At 41.8% G+C, this 17,105-nt stretch overlaps 2 protein-coding genes across 2 annotated transcripts; one reads left to right on the top strand and one right to left on the bottom strand.

The window, feature by feature from the left end:
• The first annotated feature begins 2,414 nt into the window (after positions 1-2,414).
• On the top strand, positions 2,415-9,473 carry LOC109486065. The gene is made up of 10 exons (XM_019789755.1): positions 2,415-2,524; positions 3,104-3,225; positions 3,973-4,150; positions 4,336-4,442; positions 4,863-4,990; positions 5,125-6,489; positions 6,649-6,761; positions 7,089-7,217; positions 9,015-9,118; positions 9,467-9,473. Exons 1-10 carry the CDS (start codon positions 2,456-2,458, stop codon positions 9,471-9,473), a joined length of 2,322 nt encoding a protein of 773 aa, XP_019645314.1. The 5' UTR covers positions 2,415-2,455.
• A 411-nt stretch (positions 9,474-9,884) lies between these two features.
• On the bottom strand, positions 9,885-16,018 carry LOC109486134 (caspase-7-like). Its single transcript, XM_019789837.1, has 11 exons — positions 15,819-16,018; positions 14,974-15,137; positions 14,310-14,515; positions 13,860-13,938; positions 13,127-13,219; positions 12,943-13,043; positions 12,508-12,678; positions 11,860-12,070; positions 11,433-11,548; positions 10,811-10,923; positions 9,885-10,214 (listed from the first exon to the last, which is right to left on the bottom strand). The coding sequence occupies exons 2-11, from the start codon at positions 14,993-14,995 to the stop codon at positions 10,010-10,012; spliced, it is 1,317 nt and encodes a 438-aa protein (XP_019645396.1). The 5' UTR covers positions 14,996-15,137; positions 15,819-16,018; the 3' UTR covers positions 9,885-10,009.
• Between the last annotated feature and the right edge of the window lie 1,087 nt (positions 16,019-17,105).

Genomic DNA, 17,105 nt, shown 5'->3' with positions numbered 1-17,105 from the left:
GCGATGTCTCGTGAGACTGAGGATCTCAAATCAATCGACGGTGTTTACGTCTTTTCCAGTGCTAATTTTTCGTCTTTGTGGTAGGATTTACCTATCTTTAGTCATATACATGGTGTAAACTAGCTATTTCGGTATATACTCGTTACTTCATGATCCGGTATTTTGGACCTGTACCGAAACGATTTTTACGGTATTGGACCGGTACAGTGTACCGGTCCGCAGCCCTAGTTGTAACACTGTTGTAATCTGGTGCAAGTCTGTGTAATGTGCCTGGGCCTAGAGGTAGTTTTGACATATTATGACAGTTTGGGCCAGCCCACTGCATGATATAAATTATAATTCAGAAAACCAACGTTGTATTCAGCTGTTTCAACATTTGTATGTTAATGTAAGGGAAAATGCAATAAGTTTGAAGTTTATCAAAAGCCATTTTTCCTAATGTGGTATGATTTGGAGATGTAAGGTTTTATTGCCAGCTTATTTGAATATTATGCACAGAATTTCTAATTGTGTTAATCCAGTATGAATGTATTAATGTCAAACTTGTCTCCTTTTTTGTAATTGATAAACTGTAATGTATAAAGTGGCTGTCTGTGCCAGTGTGCTGCTAGAACAAGTCTTCTGTGCATCTGTTCATGTAAGGATGTCATGTGATGTACATGTAGTCTCCATTTCCTATTGGGACCATCCTCCACATGATTAAGCAATATAGATATAATCAATGGAGACCCAGTATTTTTCTGTTGTTGTTAAAGCGATATTATCTAAGATTTTTGAGCCAAAACTGTAAATATCAATAATTGAAATTTTCTCATCTAGATTTACATTTTCAATATATTTGTGTCGCTATTTTACTTTTTCAGTGACTCAGCGCAGCACGAGAATAAGTTGCATCAGGCCTGCTGTATTTTTAGGAGGCTCCTAAAAAGAATGTAAACAAACAACATGGCCGCAATCCATGCTAACGCCGAGGAGTTGGCAGTTTTCCAACACGTTTTTGCGGCGTAACGACATTGATCTTTTAGTCCCCAAATGTTACTATGAACCCAAGTAGTCTTAAATCACAAGAAAATGTGTAAGATAACAATGTTTGAAATGGTGAAAATCTTACATAATATCGCTTTAAGCATGTAGATAGTCACAAGTGAAGATAAAAATGACATTATGTTACTTGGAATTCGAAAGTCGAACTAGTGTTTTTACATGATTCAGAATTGATAATGAATTTGTAGTCACACTTTGGGTTGCCCAGTATCTTTGATTTAATATTTCCAGAGAAGGGGGAGGGGGGTAAATTGTTGAAAGATGTATGACATTTTAATTCATGACACACCGGTCAGTTTTAATGGAAAGTGTTTATTGTTACTATGGAATTAAATATTTTGTATTCGTCATTGTCACTGAAATTTTAGTGATACAATAAATGCATTTCAATGTGGTCGCCTTTGTCATGCTTAGTCATTGCATGGGGGTACCTCCATGGTCATTGTCATTATGGGTTCACCACACCACGAAGTGGTGTGGTGAAACCATATTGCTTTTTCTGATGTTTCTTCTCCTTCTTCTCCTCCTCCTCCTCCTCCTGCCATATCTTTAAATGGATTCAGCTTCTTCATTTTAGGGCCTAAGGTCCTGAAATTTGGTATGGAGGTACAGTGGGCAAATACCCCTAGGCGTTTTTTAAATTATTGTGATACAGGCTTTTAGAATGGTTTTATTTGAGTTTTTTGGCTGTGTTATAGCAAATGTATTACTGTGTTAGTCTGCCTTGTTTACCACGTTTGGGCATGAGTCATCAGAATGGAATGCAGGGCATCAACCAATAGGCATGCAGCTTTCCTCTATACTTCTTGCTGATTGGCTGTTGGGATTTAACTTGATTAACACCTGCACAGAAGCATTTCCATACTGACAGTATGTCTGTATTCAAGTGTTTTGGTAGGTATTTCAAGCTTTCCTGCTCCAGCATTGGAATGCCGGGCATGGACGTTTTTTTTTAATTTTGAAAATCAACAGTTTGCATTATGCAATTAAAAATCCTAACCAATAAAGTAGGGAATAGCTATCCAACTGTTGTTTTAGTTGTATTTTACTTCATATTATAGTTATATCAATGTAAATCATAGTTTTCCCTTGTGTTTCCCATTCTTTCCCTGCCATGTCGTAAAATGTGGTGAACCCATCGCTGTATTTGCTCCAAAGCAAATATTGGCCTTTCTAGTTTTCATTAACTTTACTGCTAAACCTTCAATTCATACTACAGTAGTAACATATTCTGTCATATTTGGAATGCTCAGAAACATTGTTATACAAAAAGAGTGGTAGCGAACAAATACGCCTACGGTACAGAAATGAAAATCAAATCTCAAAGTTTCATTCAAGTTTTAAGTACACCAGTATTGCCTGCAGTTCTCTATTATGCCACAGGTGGCGCTTCTAAAGAACACAGTGGAGCATGGGAACAAAAATGGCGGCCAAGTTGAAAAAGAGTAACAACATTGTCGTCAGACTCCGGCTGAAGGAGGTGAGTAGCTGCGGTTCCAGGGTTGTTTGAGTGGACCTAAGTGTTTAAGGAATGGTGTGGTTTGTTTTATGTAGTCATATGCCACGTCGTAGTCGTGGTACACGGGTACGTAAGTAAAGCCTTGCCCCCCTCCCACCCCTTGCTCTGACGTAAAGCGGTCGTCATGATATAGGAAGTTTTAGAAATCGAATTATGTGTGGAACATTTGACATGTGCCAGCTGAGTTGGGAAATTTTGCTTTTAGAGATAGTAGACTTCAGATCATTCTTCCCCAAAAGTACACACACAGGCAGACAGACAAGCTAAAAAGATTCACTCTCTCTTGGTGCAAAAAAATGCAACTTATTCCTTCAAAAAATTTGTGTTTGCTTTTCCAGCCACTGCAATTGTACCAGAAGGAGATATTTTACAGAAAACTTGAAAGTTCTGATTCAAAAGTCACATATGATTTTTCTCTCTCTTCACCTTTTATGTAGCAAACTAACATGTATAACCATGGTAGTTATACCTCCATGATGGTATAACTATTTACAAAATTATGTACACCATAATTTGTTTGTACTTCTGTGCCATCCCCAGATCCGAGGCAGTCTGCAGCCCCACAGTCATGCCCCTCCTGTCAAGATGTTCAACAAAACCATCCCAGAATCCCTTGTCTTCAACTTGAAGGACCTGGTCCCTCTGTCCGTGTTGCATGATGGGTAGGTTGTGCCATGTTGCATGATGGGTAGGTTGTGCTGTGTTGCATGTTGCATTTGTGGGGTCGTGTGGCGCAGTCGGTAGCGCGTTCGGCTCACACCCGAGAGGTCGTGGGTTCGAATCCTGCCCATGTCACCGATCTTGTGCCCTTGGGAAAGGCACTTTACACGACTTTCCTCACTTCACTCAGGTGAAAATGAGTACCTAGCTTCGGCTAGGGACGTCCCTCGGATAGGACGTTAAATGGAGGTCCCGTGTTTGGGAGAGCCACACCCCACGCACGTTAAAGAACCCACCACACTTATCGAAAAGAGTAGGGGACCTTCCCGGTGTGAGTGGTTCAAACATTACAGTCTGGTCTCAGGTTTGACATCTTTGAAAAGGTGATAGTCACCTGTTATGTCAATCCTTCCACAAATGTGGTAAATCGTCATAAAATAAAATAAAATAAAATGATGGTTAGGTTGTGCCATGTTGCATGATGGGTAGGTTGTGCTGTGTTGCATGATGGGTAGATTGTACCATGTTGCATGATGGGTAAGTTGTTTTACCATGTTGCATGATGGGTAGGTTGTACCATGTTGTAGGTTGTACCAGGTTGTAGGTTGTAATATGTCACATGCTACTATTGCTAGGCAGTAGCATAGTGTAGTGTTGCATGGTGGGTATGCACCTTACTTACACGTCGCACGTAGAGCTTTTTAAAAAGTCATGTTATTATTAAATCAAATTTGTTTCACTTCTGGCAGCCATGTGTTCCTGGGCTTCACCAAAGATGGGCAGTTTGTCCTGTCCTACACACAGCTGATGGAGGCAGAGGCACACACAGGGTACCCTTATTATGAGTACCATCTACACTGGTGGGTGCTGCGGCCGGTAACACCAGAGCAGCCAGGAACAACAAAGCGGCACTTCAAACTACACAAGGTATATCAGCTTACTATATAGCAAAGAAGACACTTTGGTCTTATATTTGGGCAGGATGCATATACTGCTAGTACTAGTACTAGTAATTCTTTGTACTGTTTTGCAATGGAAATTATGTTTTCTTAGGTGTTGAACTTCCAAGTCCCAGGTTTAGTGAAATCTTCATATTTCTTGTGTTCTTCCAGGTGTCTCAGGTGCGACTGTTTGGAGAGGAGGAGATCCCAACAGACATCTACTTGCTAGTGTGCCAGTGGCCAACAGACCATAATAAAGTACTTGTGCATGGATACAGGTATGTCTTCAGGGTTAGGGATCTGGGTTCAGGAGTGACTACTACACAGAACAAAGTACGTCTAGCAAATGTGGCAGCTACTGACTCTTTGGTACAAACAGATCACAATGTTTTTCACAGAATACTGTTCTTGAATAGTCATCAGAATAAAGGTTTAAAAAAAGTTAGTCCCATAGCCTTTTTCAGGCTATAGGGGCACTTTGCATTGAAAGACAGAGCCCATCCACTGCCTTTTACCCCCTCCCCCCAACTGAAGTCAGGTACATGTACCTAGATGGTGATGAAAGTCATGTATAATGCCTTTCTGAAAGACACAATGTCTTGCCAGGAATGCCAGGAATCTAACCCAAGACTTCTAGATCTTATATTTTGCTTGCCTAGCTACTGATATATAATAGCAACTTTCAACTTTCTCTGTAGTTACCACAGTGGTGCCAGCACTCCCAGCTGTGATGAGAAGTGCTTGTGTTACGTGACTGTGACAGCTGTTCCACCTGCAGCACCCTGCAAGGACTGCCTGCAGCTGCCTCAGCACCTGGATCCACCAGGTGAGCACCTGTCTTACTTATGTTTGCTTGTAGGCAAGTCTAACAAATGTTGTAGGATGTTAGTGTAAGATTCATTGATCTGAGACATTTTTTAAACAGTATTTGAAGTTAACCTGTCAGCTCTGCCTTTCCAGACCCTGAAGATTCCCTCAGCACACCTGTCCCTGTACGGTGTCTAAGACACAGCTTCACGCTGCATACTAAGTACGAGCTGGCCCCTCCGTTCCCGCCCTTCCACCCCAAAGTCAGCCTCAAGCTGGACGGGGTCATCGTCCTCAATACAGCTGACTCCCTGGTCACGCTGTCAATCAAAACTGGAGGGGAGGACAAGGAACAGTCCATTCATGTAGGAGGGGGAGAGGAACAGTCCATTCTGTCTGGAGGGGGAGATAGGGAACTGCCCATTCTCTCTGGAGGGGGAGACAGGGAACTGCCCATTGTCTCTGGAGGGGAGGACAAGGAACTGCCCATTCTCTCTGGAGGAGACAGGGAACTGCCCATTCTCTGTGGAGGGGGAGACGGGGACATGTCCATTCACACAGAAAGCGGAGACAGAGAAAAGTCCATTGTTGAGTCCAGAGCTGATGGCAATGTTGATGCAAAGCTGCAATGCGAGAATAGTGCAGCAACTACAAGTTGTGAGGACCAGATTTTATGTTTCGACAAGCATTTGGAAATGCAGAGCTCAGGTGGCAATAGTTCTTGTGTTTTTAACATGAAAGTACACTCAGGGAACCAAGAACATGTGGAGGACAAAGTTGGTGATCTGAGTCAGAAGTGTGGAGCTGGCAGTGTGAACAAAGGTTCATGTGTCACAGACACTTGCGGCAGGTGCAGTACCTGTGCAGCTGATGACAGCTCTGCAGATGATGTATCAGGTGCTGCACGTCTGGATATCTTCACAGGTGCAAACAGCTGTAACACCTGTATAAATACTAGTAGTAGCAATGGTTTGTCGAGTTCTGAATCTACCAATTGCTGTCCATGCTTCAGTGCCAAAGAGAATAAAAGCCAAAGTGAAGAAAGAAAAAGCTATACTACTTCTGCAAAGGGAACTGGCCTCACAGATATTTGTGAAAAGAAAACTGCTGTTCCAGGGACAAGTGAGCAATGTACAGTACAAACAGCACATACACGCACACTATCCATGGATAGCGCACTACTGGATAATAGGGATGGTGAGCTATCCTCAGATGTGCTGTCTCCTGCTGTCTGCAGGAACAGCACAGCCCAGCACCTCAAGACTCCTGAAGGTTATTCCCAGCCTTCAGATCTGTCTACTGCCTCTGACAGCACCACCAGGAACAGCACATGTACAGCTGTGAACAGCAGGACTCCTGAAGGTTATGCGCAGCCATCAGATCTGCTGTCCGCTGCCTCTGACAGCAGTTCCTGGGACAGCACAGCGCTGGACTGCAGCAGGTCACCATGTTTCACCTTCACTAGGAGACAGTACGTGTATAGCACAGCTGGCAATGGAGACCATTTTGAAGACGCAGGTCAGAAATAGTAGCACTTTGATGCAAGGATAAATTGCTTTTTGCAAATCTCTTTTGGATTTTACATGTATTTTAGACTTTGTATTCTACACTTTAAGAAACAGTCCTGTACAGAAGACAATAAATCTGATGGTTGTGTGTTTGAACAATTTGTTCCAGGAGAGAGTGGCAGTGAGTACCAGTCCATGTTACCACTGGAAGTACACGGAGCAGGATACTCCTCCATGAGGCTGTGTATGGGGGAGGACAAGGGGAGCACCTACTATGGGCAGGTAAGGTGTTACTAGTTAATATTAATCAGCAGCCTTGAACAAATATAGTTACCCATTTGCAGTTACAAAAGAGAGCAAGGATAAGTTTTTGTTTGACATTTTGTATGACTAGCTGTATTTGCAGTATTCTCTGTTGTTTTACTATTATAATAGCAGAATAAGAAGTCATTTATAGGACAATTGACATATGAAACTGTACATTACATTTTGCAATATATGTAGCTCCAAATATAGGGATTAAAGTCAATTAGATTTTCCAAAATCCCTTATGATAATTAAAATGTCACTCCTGATATGGATTGGTATTGTTCTCCATTTTTCCTACAGCCTGGCTCAGTGGAGGTGCAGGAGTTACGGATGGATGCAGAACAGGTGATCTGTGACATGGCACGGCAGGACGCAGAGTGGGGGAACAGATTTGTAGCCTTTACAGACTACGACATGCAGATCATTGATGTAAGTATGATAAATAATCTAAAAAGCTGGCAATAAATAACCACTTCTGTTGCTTTCCATATGCCAGAGAATAGAAGTAAGAATTTAATGTGATTTATTATTTTGCTTCTCTAAGTCTACAATACTGGAATGTGCTTTTTATTGTTTAATGATTCTCAATACTTGAATGTAGTACAGTGAGTGTTATGTTCTTCTGTATGTTCCCAATACTCAGTAGAATAACTCTTACCTTGTCTATAGGTGTGTCCTGACAGTAGACAGTTGGTCGTGCTGGTTCTAGCATTGGTTCGAGCTCGACCACACTATGGCAAGTAAGTACCAACTTTGAAGGCATTATGCACTATTGCATCAGTTACAATATAAACTCCATTTTCCAATACATTGTAGTAATTATTGGATAGACTATACATATTATCCAGACTTTGTGAATAGTAGTGTGACTACTTTTAAAACAGCTCAGAAATGGTGCTTGAATTGGTTTTTCCTGTTTTTTTCCTAAAAAGTTGTATCCCCAAGTTGTACCAGACCAGCTTTACAGCAGCATGGGATCTCAACACAGGTGGGTGTTCTTAGTTATTTGTAACTAGGAGACACATCAGATCATGTGTTTTTAATGCTTCTCTTGTAGAATGGTCACTGAGCCTACACCTTACAATTTTAGAATTACTGTATTATGAATCAAGATCCCAGCTGGCTGAGTTTTCAGACAGTCGCTTTTTTCAGCATTTCTAAGTGTTAGGAAAAATAGTTTCTGACTATGATAGACTGATTTCTTCCTCCTCAATTTGTGCAGGTCACCACCAGACCAGGGATATCCAGCCTCTACAGGAGTTTGATCAAGCACAACTCAGGTAACACAAAAGCATTCTTTCGCTCTTTCAATGATCACTTTTATTCAAGTCTTATGTATCTGTCAAACGGCAAGCCTTTTGTATCTTTATACACCTCACAGCTGTGCCATTAGCACATTTCTCTTGAAATGTCCTTGAATTTTTACCCAGCAATATCTTACTGGGTGTGCTGCATTGATAATGCTAATGCTGAGAATATATCTGTACTGGAACCCCCCTTCAGGAAAGTGTGGAATCCCGGACGTGCCATGTCCCGAAAGATGCAGCAGAGATGGATGATACCACAGGGGTATGCCAGAGGGGTGCACGTCATGACCAATGAAGCCGTGTTCAGAGGTTCGTAATGAGAGCAAAACTTTCAGTAGCAACAAATCTGCTTTGAAATTAAGCTGTCAAAATAGTGTCTACATCCAACAGTCACATTAGCATTTCCCAGTACAATATTGTGTTTACATAAAGTTTAGTGTACACTCAACAGAGCTACATGTATACAATGCATTCACGACATTTCACGTACATGGTTTGTGAGTGATGTGCTCATTTCTTCTTTGGAAGTAACATCCATTCCAGATTGTTACCTTTAATGTTGGCACATTGGCAAACTGGGTTTAAAGCAATATTATGTCAGTAAGATTTTTACTATATAATAAACATTGTTGTTTTACACATTTTCTTGCGCAATAAGTCTACCTGGGTTCATGATGACATTTGGGGAGTAAAAGATCAACGTCATTGCGCTGCAAAAACGTATTGGAAGCTGCCGAAGATACCCGAACAAAAAAGAGCGACGCTAATATGTTACAAGTCAGTGAAAATGAAAATCGAGATGAGAAAATTTCATTTATATTTACAGTTTTGGTGCAAAAATCTTACATAATATCGCTTTAATCCAAGACTGATACAATTATTTTGGTGTTTGTTGACATGTTTGTTTACTCTCTTGCAGGGCACAGTCTGTCATTGCTGTGGGACTCTACCAACTGCATTGCCATCATACCAGGAAATCCAGGAAGATAAAAACACACAACCTCTCATTCAACCATCTGTTCTGTTAACATTTCCTCCACTACATGTCCAAACCCTCTGGACTATGGTAGACTTTGGTCTGCCTTTGCTTTGGTTCCTTACTAACCATTCAGAAGAATATAGACTTAAAATGTTAAAACGTGTCCAAAGCACAAGAAGGATTTCTTACTTCACGTAGTGTTAAAATCGTTCTTGTCACTTGAATGTACTAAGTAGTCTGACTCTACCTCTACAAGGTACATCAGGATCCAGGGATTTTAAAAATGTACCTTACATTGTGTACATTTTGGATATGCAAACTTGTAGTTCATAAGCGATCATTAAAATGTTCCTTTTAAGTATGTAAAATTTGCATGATTTCTCTCTGAGTAGAACATAATCTACATAGCCCTTGTTTTTTTATCAAATACCAGAGGCCTTTCAGAAAGTACCCAACTTCAGCAATTCCACTACTACAATCACTGGCTATCATACAGTCATTTGATCACCTCCCTTCCCTAGTAGTGCTGCGTACCTAGACCCACATTTAGGTTCAGGTCTGGATTCAAGTCCAGAGGTTTAGGTTCAGTTCTGGACTGGTAAGTCCGGACCTTAACCCATGACATATAAAATTGCATGTTGACAATGTTGCATGTGCAAAAACTGTGGCCATATAACATGGAGGCTGACATTTGACGATGCCCAATGGCAATGTTTTCTTCATTTTGCAGCACAGATTTTGCAATCCATGGAAGGTTTTAGGTGGTTTGGAAAGAAAAAGGGGTATGTGACATGGATTTTTTTTGTAATTCCGGAATCGGTTCCTGACTTTTAGGTTGTTTTTTTTTTTTTACTTTAACCTAATTTTTTACAAGCCCGGATCCAGTCCAGCCAACCAGTACACAGCACTATCCCCTAGTGTTTTGGTTGCAGCAGTCAATGCTGACATTGAAGGAAGAGTTTTTTCCGAAGGAACACTCGTGTCTCGGCAGCCTGCTTCACTACGCGCAGCGATCCGTCCACGTCTATCCTGGCGTCGGTGTTGGCTACCGCGTGTCGCACGCGTGTGAAGAGAGTCTCTATGTCCTCCTGCTGGCCGTGTTCGTGAAACACATTCACCACGCTCTGAATCAGAACTGACCTGCAGGAGAGAAAATGTATAAGGCCTAGGAAAAAAAGTTGTGTTTCCTGTTTCCCGACCGATGCTAGAAAAAAACTGCAGACCTTAGCCATTTCATGTGTGGACCCGGCCTGCAAGGCACCAAAATATTTCAAGCTGATCGACCTTTTCTAGCTCCATAATCTGACACGTTAGTGACACTGAAAATATATTTAGTGTCCTCATGCAAGTTTTACTTTGTTAAACTGTACTGTAGAAATTGGATCAAAGGTTGAGTCACTAGCAATTGTCCAAGTCTAATAAAAAAGCTGATTTGCCACTGGTTGTGACAATACCATTATGCACATTGTATACAGGTTTTCTAAGTACCACGAGTGAGTGAAGACCGTTATTGTACATTTTTACCACCCTACTGGGCTAAGCACAGGTTACTACAAATTCATGTTTGCACGCATTAAGCTATACAGTGCAGATGGCAATAGAAAGAAGTGTGGACATCCAGTTTTCCTTCAATACAAACTATGGGTAAGTGATATTCAATTCTAAGATTTCACCCCTATCTGGTTGCTTGGTTTTTCTTGATAAGAAACTAAGATGCCCAGAGATAGTTGCCTTACCCCTCCAGACTGTGCCTGAGTGCCTTCCTGCCCTCAGCACAGGCAAACAAGATGATGGAGTCAGAGTCTGTAGGCTGGAGGCTATGCTCCACTTCTACCCAGTCTACCTGCAGCTGGAATACACAAGAAAGAGTATACTTATGCATCAAAATACAGTCGAACTTGGTCCAGCAGCCACATCCATAAAACGACCAACGGTCTAAGATGGCCAGTTTTTGCCAGTCCCAAATTTTCCCCCACAAGCATTGCACATGTACTAATGTTACAGTATCAGTTTTATTTTCCTCAATTATTAAAAGCTCTATAATTCTCTCTCTTGGTAACTAAAGCAAAAACAGCACCATGTGTACATGTAAGTTACCTCTTGGCAACAATGCAGTTGTAATTTTACTATCCTGTGACCAATCAGATAGCTAGGGTCTGCTAAGTTACATTGTATCATCATCAATTGTATATCCCGTATAACATATTATGATTCATATTTGGCAATATTGTCCTTAAAAATAATATTGATATTTCTTTTAATTTCCGCAGAATTAGCCCTTTAGAACTTAATTTGTATGGCTTACTCTGAGGTTAGACAGGAAGGAGGAAGTTAGTCAAACTAGAAAGGAGAACTTACATCATCATCATCATCGTCCATCTCACCATCAGACAGAGACAAGTCACTGTCTTCATCTTCTGGGTCATCACTGGGTCGGGATGCATCTGTCCTCCACTGACCAAAGTCCAGCTCACCTGAGGTAAGAGTAGAGAACAGAGACTACAAATCTGTAACTGATATTAATGATTTAATCTCCAAGCAGATCTTAGGTAGCCTGTTGGATACTGACTGGCCACTTGGATGCAGGTTTTGGCCATCAAAAGTTCTGCTTGGAGATTTCAATGAAATTCAATGATGTACTTTGATTTTTTCATTCCAGCTTCATCTTTTCACCATGTTTTCTCTGCTTTTTTCTGCTAAGATTGCTTTTAACTATACTTGTGGTTGTGGTGTAAAACATTTGATTTTAAAAGTTACAACATCACTTATACGTAAGCCTCCATACCTCCCCTACACATCTGCATGATGAAGATCTTGGGACAGGAGATGTTAGACCTGATGATAGGGCTGAATATGTCTTGTTGTAACCCTACACCCTGCCAGTCCGTGCCCATGGCGTCTGGACCAGAGCCGTGTGTCATGACGGACACCAGTAGACACGTGGAGTGGCTGTGGTCTTTTGTCTCCACAAACTTACGGATGGCCTTCTTCATCTCCTGGAAAAGAATGGTAGAGTCGTAAATTATGAGTTATCTGTGCCTTATTTGACTCTTGATGTACATGTATATGGAATTCTGGCGGGTTTACGAAAAAACCTGGGTGCCTGCCAGGACTGGCTACCTTGCTGTCTACCTGGCCTACATTGACCTACCTTGACTCTTGATGTACAATGTATATAGAATTCTGGCGGGTTTACGGTTTCTGGCTACCTTGCTTGTCTACCTGGCCTGGCTAGCACGTCAGGCATCTCAGATCCCCCTATTCATATCCTCACGAAAGATATGACATCCAAGCACCCATTACACTAGTTTGTACAGGTACGGTACCAATTTTGGCTGCTTTTCATAGGTAGTCCTTTGAATTAATTTACTGCATAAAATTGTGTTTTACACTAGTAGGGTTAGTAATAGAAATGACAAGAAGCTTTACTCACTCTAGAGTTAAGGTTCAGTTTTGTGGTGACCTTGAACCCAAGCATCTTTAGAACCTGCTCAAGGTCATTACTGTCCTTCTCCATGCCCCTACGGTTCTCATGGCGCTTTGCGGGAAAGTCAATGTTGTTGATGATCAAAGCTCTGCCGACCATCCGTCCCAAAGGGTAGGTCTGGAGGAAAAATTTATAAAAAGAGAGAAACAATTTACAATGCCCTTGAAAAGTATTTCAAAATTTCTTGCTTTCTATGCAATAAATGCAGTTACTGTACTGTAGCAATCGGAAAACAGTACAATCTACATAGTAAAAAAAAGAAACCATGAAACACTGTATGGAGACCAGAGATGTTACATTTGTAAGTCTGTGTATTCTACCTGACTGGAAATTGCTGTACATTTACGCTTTGCAAGGGGGCACTGCTGTGCCTGTACGTACCGGCAGAGGTGCTCTCAGACTGTTGCCTGCTGCAGGGGTTGTCTCCTGGACATGGATGCCATGGTAGGGAGTGTTTCTGGACCCTTCAGGTGGAGCAGCATCTAGGGCAAACAGGGCAACATTACCACATATTCAAACATAAGGGTCCAGGGTCAATTTTACAACAAGTGTACAAATCACTCACCTGTTTCTGCCTGGACTGGATATGAAATGTTCTCACTTTCCTCAAAGTCCATATTCATAGTCTCCTGGACAGGTGTACCACCACCTCCACGAACTACAGACAGTTGAAAGATAACTATAATCAGCATTCATGTAGTATACACAATGTATAATAGACTGCATGGTTCTATAACCTTCATAACCCATAACCAATACAAAGTTGATGCTAAAATGCTCCCTAGGGAGTAGAAAGTTAATCGATACAAAGCCAAGAGAAGATGATTTTGCTTTCTCTCACACCTACAAGAGAGCCACAATGTTGTTATAGAGCATACCATACAGAGAGCACACCATACTTATCATTGAGACTAGAGAAATATAACTGCATGTCAGTTTATGCAATTACAGAAACCTGTCAGTTACAAAGTTACAATGTACTCTAGCCTTTGGCTAGTTGGGCAGCTTTAGGGGGGCCCACATGCCCTTTTCCGTAGAACATAACTGGCCGTTTTAACTCTACGTAGAGCATAGACGGACTGCTCTAATTTAATGAAGAGCATAATTGGCGCATTTTGCGTAGAGCATAATTCGCCGTTTTCATTCCATGTTATGCGTTGTAGCTACCTGGAATTTATGGTAAAACGTAGAGAATTGTACGTCGGGACCCCCCACGCAGGCCCTCCTTTAGCTGCATGTCACTACTGGAATGCCGGCAAAACCAATCAAACAGAAGGACATGGAATTAGCAATATTACCCAAGAAGTCTCCATCCATGACTTTCTCAGCCAGGTCCACACGACCAATGTCTCTCAGAGCCTGGACCAGCTGGCCAACCTGCATGTAAGAAAGGACAAATGTTTGTTTCGAGCATAATATATTACACTGGCTTTTCAGTATGGTGCCAATGGTGTCATATGAAAAGCCTATATCCTCAAGAGTGAGGCACAGTAGTGAATAACCTGCTAGATATAAGCATGAAAGCTCATAAGACCACACTGACTTAATTTTATAGATGACATCCTCTGAAGAACCCCAAACTAGTGCACGCAGGCAAATTCCAGAAAAAAATTCCAGCCAGAAAAAAATACTGCTAAACCACAGGAATACAAAGCTGGGATTGTGAATTTGCGACTTTTATGACACACTATGACCATTATTAAAGGTTATCACAGCCCAGGTATGATATAAAGGTTCATATCGCTCACCTGTGCCTCAGCACCCCTGTCTGTCGTTCTGTTACGCCATTTTGTCAGCATGTCCACAATGGCTGCCTCCATGTTGTATGGGTTATTGTTGAAACACAGGTCCACCTTCACCTTGGGGAGACCCAGGTAGATCCCCAGACTACGGCTCTCTGAACCCAGCTCATCAGCCAGACGTGTCAGGCACACATCTGACAACATCGCTACTTCTGTGGGAAAACATGGGGGATGTTTTCTCTTACTGTACAGCCTGGGGTTTGTTGGGAACATGGCTTGACAAGAACTTAATGATGTATACCAAAGATAATCAAGTTCAGGTGTTAGGCTCTCACCTGAACTTATGCCTGCCAAACCACCAATACTGATATGTGACTGTCAGTAACTGATCAGTCGTTGACAGTCTCATTCCAGACACAATTCAGTAAAGCAGCTTAACAAAAAAAACTGTTACAATTGTAATGCAACAGACAAGTACTGATGCTTCCTATGAATTACTCTGACTGAACCTTTACTGACGGTTACTGTCTTGGCAGTACTGACATGCAACTGGCAATTGCTGAAATGCTACTGTCAGCTTCAGAAGACACTGTTCAACCACTGTCAACTACTGTCAACTACTGACATTGATTACCCCCCTGATAATGAGAATTACATGTTAGGTCCTCACCTGAACTTACACTTGCCATCATGCCCCCAGTAATGCACACAGACCTCCCCAGTAGCCTGGTGGTTTTTACAGCTGTAGATCAACCATCAGGTCTTCAGGTGCCCTGGAGTCCTGTCTCTTCTCACTGATCTTTGGAGAGCAAGAAGCTCCTATAGAAGTTCAATCTACACAAAGTATTTTGAGAAAAAGTTGAAGTAAACAATGATTTCGTGATTTCTCTGTGCAAAAAAAAACCAATTCTTTAGTACACAGAATTGCATGAGATATTTTCCAGCATGGCTGTGTAGACCACAGGAAGAATAGCCTCTTATGAGGCTAATTGTGGATCTGAATAAAACTCAAACTCAAACATGGCTTTGGGAAACCCCTAGGTACAAAATGTAGTAGTATGAGTCACCGTTACGAGCCATGGTGACATCATAGAACTTTCAATAGAATTATTTCTTCACTATCTAACGTTACTAGTGTTTCCAAAAGATAACTGAAGATAGAAATTTACCTCAGGTCTCCTACAGTGTCCCCAGTCTCTACAGTGCAACTAAACACTGACAAAGCCAGAGAAGAGGTACTATATCATATATACTGTCCCCCAATATGATTAATCTGCCTTTCGCCCCTCTCTGTGGACTGGACGTGAAAATTACGACACACTCTGACATTTTGAGTTCTGATTGCATCCACTTTACAGGTCACGACCGTTGATGTCTGTGTCAATTAGTTCAGCACCAGGGGAATGAGTTTGACACATGTCAAAACCACCAGAAGCCCTGAGAACATACTATTACAGGACATTGGAAGTTTTACACAGTACATGGGTTCGAAACCCGGAAGTAAACTATACCCACTTCTTGCGTCTCCGGTTGGCAGGTGTTGTGGCCCCAGTCCTTGTAGAAGACAGCTTTCTTCGCCTCTAACAGAGTAAATCAGTCGTTCCACGGCCTCTAGAACAGTACACGCACTTTCAGAAGACAAGAAAACCGGGAACTCTGATATCTTTACTTTGGAAATCCCCCTTCTGAGTTTTGCAGTGTCCTGGGTCGGCCGCGTTGCACCATGGGGTAGCAAGTCACGTGACTGAAGGCTCACTCACCTGTTCAGTTTCACAAGTTAACGTTACTAGTTTCACCTGTCCGTATTGTGTTGTATTGTACAAGTGTCGCTGCAAGAATACTGCCTGTTACGGGCTAATTTTAGTCTCCAGGGGTTCAAAAATAGTAGAATTTGGCCAGATAGGGAGAATAACTAGCCGTGGAAGCTTGTAGAGTTTATTCGCCCGCGCAGTTCTTAGGTGGAAATCTGGGGAAATCAAGCTTCCCGAGGACTACTAGTAACTCTCCTGGCGAATTATTCTTCCTTTTTTGCCGAATTCTACGATTCGCTACTCCCGTAGGAGGACCTGGTGGAGGCTAGTTTCTTTTCCGGGAGGCCTCAAATAGGTTGGGAAGAAATCGGAGGCCGGTTGATCATTGAAAACAAGTGGTTTGACGTCACTGTGGCAGCAACTCGACGTGTGGCTTTGACATGTGTGTCACCAGAGCCATTGAATCTCTTCAGTTTCTACGCCTACACACCAATTAGCTGACATGTACAGAAATCTAGAAATGCTTCCTGACTACTTAACTGAAATGAATACGTACCCATAAGAACTACACACACTCACTCAAATCCTCAAGCAAAACTACCTCTCTTAAGAGAGGTAAATTTTGCTTAAGTGCTTGTAGTGGGCGTGTGTTTATTTGAGCAAACCGCAAAAGAGGAAGTTTCAATTTTCAACCCGCTTAAAAGTCAATACACTGGTAGAAAATTGATGGGATTGACAAAACACTCTTTAATCAAGCTGTTTCTTTAACCTGAAGACTGTTATATAGAGATTCGAGTTCCTGTTTCATTGAGTCCAAGATAGTCCAGCGAAACTTCACGCCACCACACAATAAGGGACGCTGACCTTCGACCTAGAAAAAAACTTGCGGCCTTGTCGTTTGTTATGTGACACTATGGCAAAGAAAATGTGACATTCAAAATAGATTAAGCATTTCTTCTTTTTTATAGATACTCAAACTGTAGGAGGAGTTCGGCCAAGCAGAGGTTTAGACTTTAGGCTTGCTATGACATGTGTAAGGCGTTTTAATTGG

This window comes from Branchiostoma belcheri, unplaced genomic scaffold, assembly GCF_001625305.1.
Source record: "Branchiostoma belcheri isolate BF01 breed outbred unplaced genomic scaffold, Haploidv18h27 scaffold8, whole genome shotgun sequence".
In the NCBI taxonomy this organism is placed as follows: domain Eukaryota; kingdom Metazoa; phylum Chordata; class Leptocardii; order Amphioxiformes; family Branchiostomatidae; genus Branchiostoma; species Branchiostoma belcheri.
Note: the sequence above shows the minus strand (reverse complement) of the source record. Positions and strands in the feature narration are given on the sequence as shown.

What these genes read in the sequence shown, in the direction of transcription:
- LOC109486065 (XM_019789755.1), top strand. Translation starts at nt 2,456, where the DNA reads ATGGGAACAAAAATGGCGGCCAAGTTGAAAAAGAGTAACAACATTGTC. An exon ending in GGCACTTCAAACTACACAAG is followed by an intron (nt 4,151 to 4,335) that starts GTATATCAGCTT and finishes GTGTTCTTCCAG; the next exon opens with GTGTCTCAGGTGCGACTGTT. An exon ending in GGAGCACCTACTATGGGCAG is followed by an intron (nt 6,762 to 7,088) that starts GTAAGGTGTTAC and finishes TTTTTCCTACAG; the next exon opens with CCTGGCTCAGTGGAGGTGCA.
- LOC109486134 (XM_019789837.1), bottom strand. Translation starts at nt 14,995, where the DNA reads ATGATGGCAAGTGTAAGTTCAG. An exon ending in GATGGCAAGTGTAAGTTCAG is followed by an intron (nt 14,516 to 14,973) that starts GTGAGGACCTAA and finishes GTTTTCCCACAG; the next exon opens with AAGTAGCGATGTTGTCAGAT. An exon ending in ACAGGGGTGCTGAGGCACAG is followed by an intron (nt 13,939 to 14,309) that starts GTGAGCGATATG and finishes TCTTACATGCAG; the next exon opens with GTTGGCCAGCTGGTCCAGGC.